Consider the following 2,837-nt stretch of genomic DNA (forward strand, 5'->3'; position numbering starts at 1 on the left):
CACACACACACACACACACACACACACACACACACACACACACACACACACGAGTTTCATGTTTGTATTAATTGGAGTCTTAGCTAGACTGTTTACATATATATGATGCACATGAACATAGTGTCTGCTTAAACAGTGTACACGTACACACACACACACACACACGCACGCACGCACATACACACACACACACACACACACACACACATATATATAAGCATGAGGATGCAGGATATCAGGCTTTACTACTACAATTAAAGCTGATATCCTCCATCGTCGTGTTATATTATTCTTATATTCATCTTATTCTGCAGTAGGATATTTTCCAGGGCTGGATACACATGTGGAACTCCTCTATGCATAACACGTGGTAGCCAAATAATGACATAAAAGTTCTTAAATGCACAGTATGAAGATTTTACCCAAACTATACTAAACATATATATGTATATCCAGTTCACATGTAGCTCTATCTCCCCAGTCAACATATACACACTGTGTCTATCTACCCTGTCAACTTCTACAAATTGTGACAATCCATCCAGTCAATATCTATGCACTGAGTTTGTCGATCCAGTCAACATCTATGCATTGTGACTGTCAATCCAGTCAACTTTTACATACTGTGTTATCCAGTCAACATCAACTCAGTGTGTCATCTTACCCTGTTAACATTATCTACACACTATGTCATTCTATCCTGTCAATATTTCTACACACTGTGTTTCTCTATCCAGTCAACATTTACACACTTATCTATGCATACAGTAAATATATACAGTCTGTGAGTCGCATAGGATGAAGAGAAAGTGGATGTGCTTCATCAGGTTTACTTAGCCATCAATAACACTATGTGTGTAGCTAGATTAGCTTCTACATGTATACTACATCACTAACCACTGTGTTTGTGTTTATGGGTATCTGTATGTATGTATATCACATTAGAAATTAACCATGAAGAGATTCACTTACTTGTATTATTCCAAATTTGGGACTTACCTGCAAAGGAAAATAAAAAGAAACTTTAGTTATATTATTCTTGAGGATTAAAGAAATGTTGGAGAGATCTGCATTGATTAAACAAACAAAACTACTGTATTAATTAATTGTATTAATTAATTTTTGAAAGTTGTTGTTGTTTAAACCAAGGTGATTCCTCATTCAACAGCTCAATGATTAAAGGGGTTCCAGCTATGACCATCCTGCATTTTATTTCCAAACAAGCAGTGAATCTGGATGGTCAACTGGCAAAATTATTAAAGCATTAGTCAAATACAGCATGACATTTAATCCAGCTCATTGCCTTTGAGTTCAAATCCAACTAAAGTAAACTTCCCCTTTTATCCTTCTGGAAGAGGGCATGCAATATAATAAAAAAAAAGGGTGGCAAGCTGACAGAATCATTAGCATACCGGGCGAAATGCCTAGCAGTATTTTGTCTGCTGTTATGTTCTGAGTTCAAATTCCGCCAAGGTCAGCTTTGCATTTCAACTTTTCGGGATCACTTAAATAAGTACCAGTGGTGGTGGACAAACATAGACACAAATATAACCACACACACATACACATATACACACATACACACACGTGTGTGTGTGTGTGTGTGTGTGTGTGTGTGTGTGTGTGTGTGTGTGTGTGTTTATATGACAGGCTTCTTTTCATTTTCTGTCCACCAAATTCATTCACAAGGATTTGATCAGCCCGAGGCTATAGTAGAAGACACATGCCCAAGGTGCCATGCACTAGGACTGAACATAGACCCATGGGGCTTGGAATCAAGTTTCTTACCACATAGCTATGCCTATGATGAAGAATAAATTTTACAACCATGGTAAGAATATATTTAACAAAAAAAAAAAACGATATTTAACAAAAACACTTTATTTAGTCCAGTATATTAATTCTGGCACCACCATTCCACTACTAGTCATGAGGTGCCAGAAAGATTAACAGACTTAAAAGCACAGAGAGCTTTTGACAATTCTAGTTTCAAATTTGAAAGAACACTTGAGGAAGAAATAAAGCAGAAAAGCTGTCATCACTTTTAATGAAAACCAACTGTAGTTTCCGAATAAACCAGGCAGAATATGAAATACGCAATAATATAAATATCATCACAAGGTTTTTTTTCATAACTCACACTTAGCAAGGAGACCTAGCACTGGACAGCTGAATGGGTGAGCAGCTGGAAGTCTAAGAGAGGCTGTATAGTTGAGGTGGGCACCCGCCTTGCTTCAGTGTAAAGTTTGTTTTATAACTTCCCTCTTTAACTCACCATTAACTTGTTTATCAGCATTTGTCAGCTCTCATTACAAAATTCGAGCTTTATCTCAACTGAATTCTACTCTAGTTACAAGTGAAGTATATGAACAATATCAGTGTGCATGCATGTACGTGTGTGTGTGTGTATATATATCTGTTCATGTGTCTGTAGATGTATGTTAATTCATGTGTGTGTGTGTGTATGCGCAAATATTTACATGTGTGTGTGGATATATATTCTGTGAGTACGAGAATGCATTTTTCTAAAAGTTAAGGGTTGGGGTAGAATTGTTAAGCTATCATAGCTTCTTCTTTCCAATTATCACCACCACCACACTACCACCATCACCACCACAAAAACAACATCTTGTCTAAAACGTTAAGTATATTTTATTCGAGATGAGCAAAGCTTCCGCAATCTCATAATGTAACATACATTCCCCAACATTTATTCGTTGTTATGTTTTTACATGCGCATACTGCAAAACACAGACACCTACTCATAAACATTCACATGTGTGCGTGTATATTTATATATACATATGTACGTATTTACCTACATATATATATATATA

General features: G+C 36.4%; 1 protein-coding gene across 1 annotated transcript in view; it reads right to left on the reverse strand.

Moving 5' to 3' along the window:
• The window catches only part of LOC106879854 (zwei Ig domain protein zig-8), a 683,376-nt gene that overhangs the window by 199,852 nt on the left and 480,687 nt on the right, over nt 1-2,837 (reverse strand). Inside the window, exon 3 of the mRNA XM_052972042.1 lies at nt 973-999. Coding sequence (XP_052828002.1) covers nt 973-999 — 27 coding nt within the window. The remainder of the gene's footprint in view (nt 1-972; nt 1,000-2,837) is intronic.

The sequence above is a fragment of the Octopus bimaculoides genome, chromosome 12, assembly GCF_001194135.2.
Source record: "Octopus bimaculoides isolate UCB-OBI-ISO-001 chromosome 12, ASM119413v2, whole genome shotgun sequence".
In the NCBI taxonomy this organism is placed as follows: Eukaryota; Metazoa; Mollusca; class Cephalopoda; order Octopoda; family Octopodidae; genus Octopus; species Octopus bimaculoides.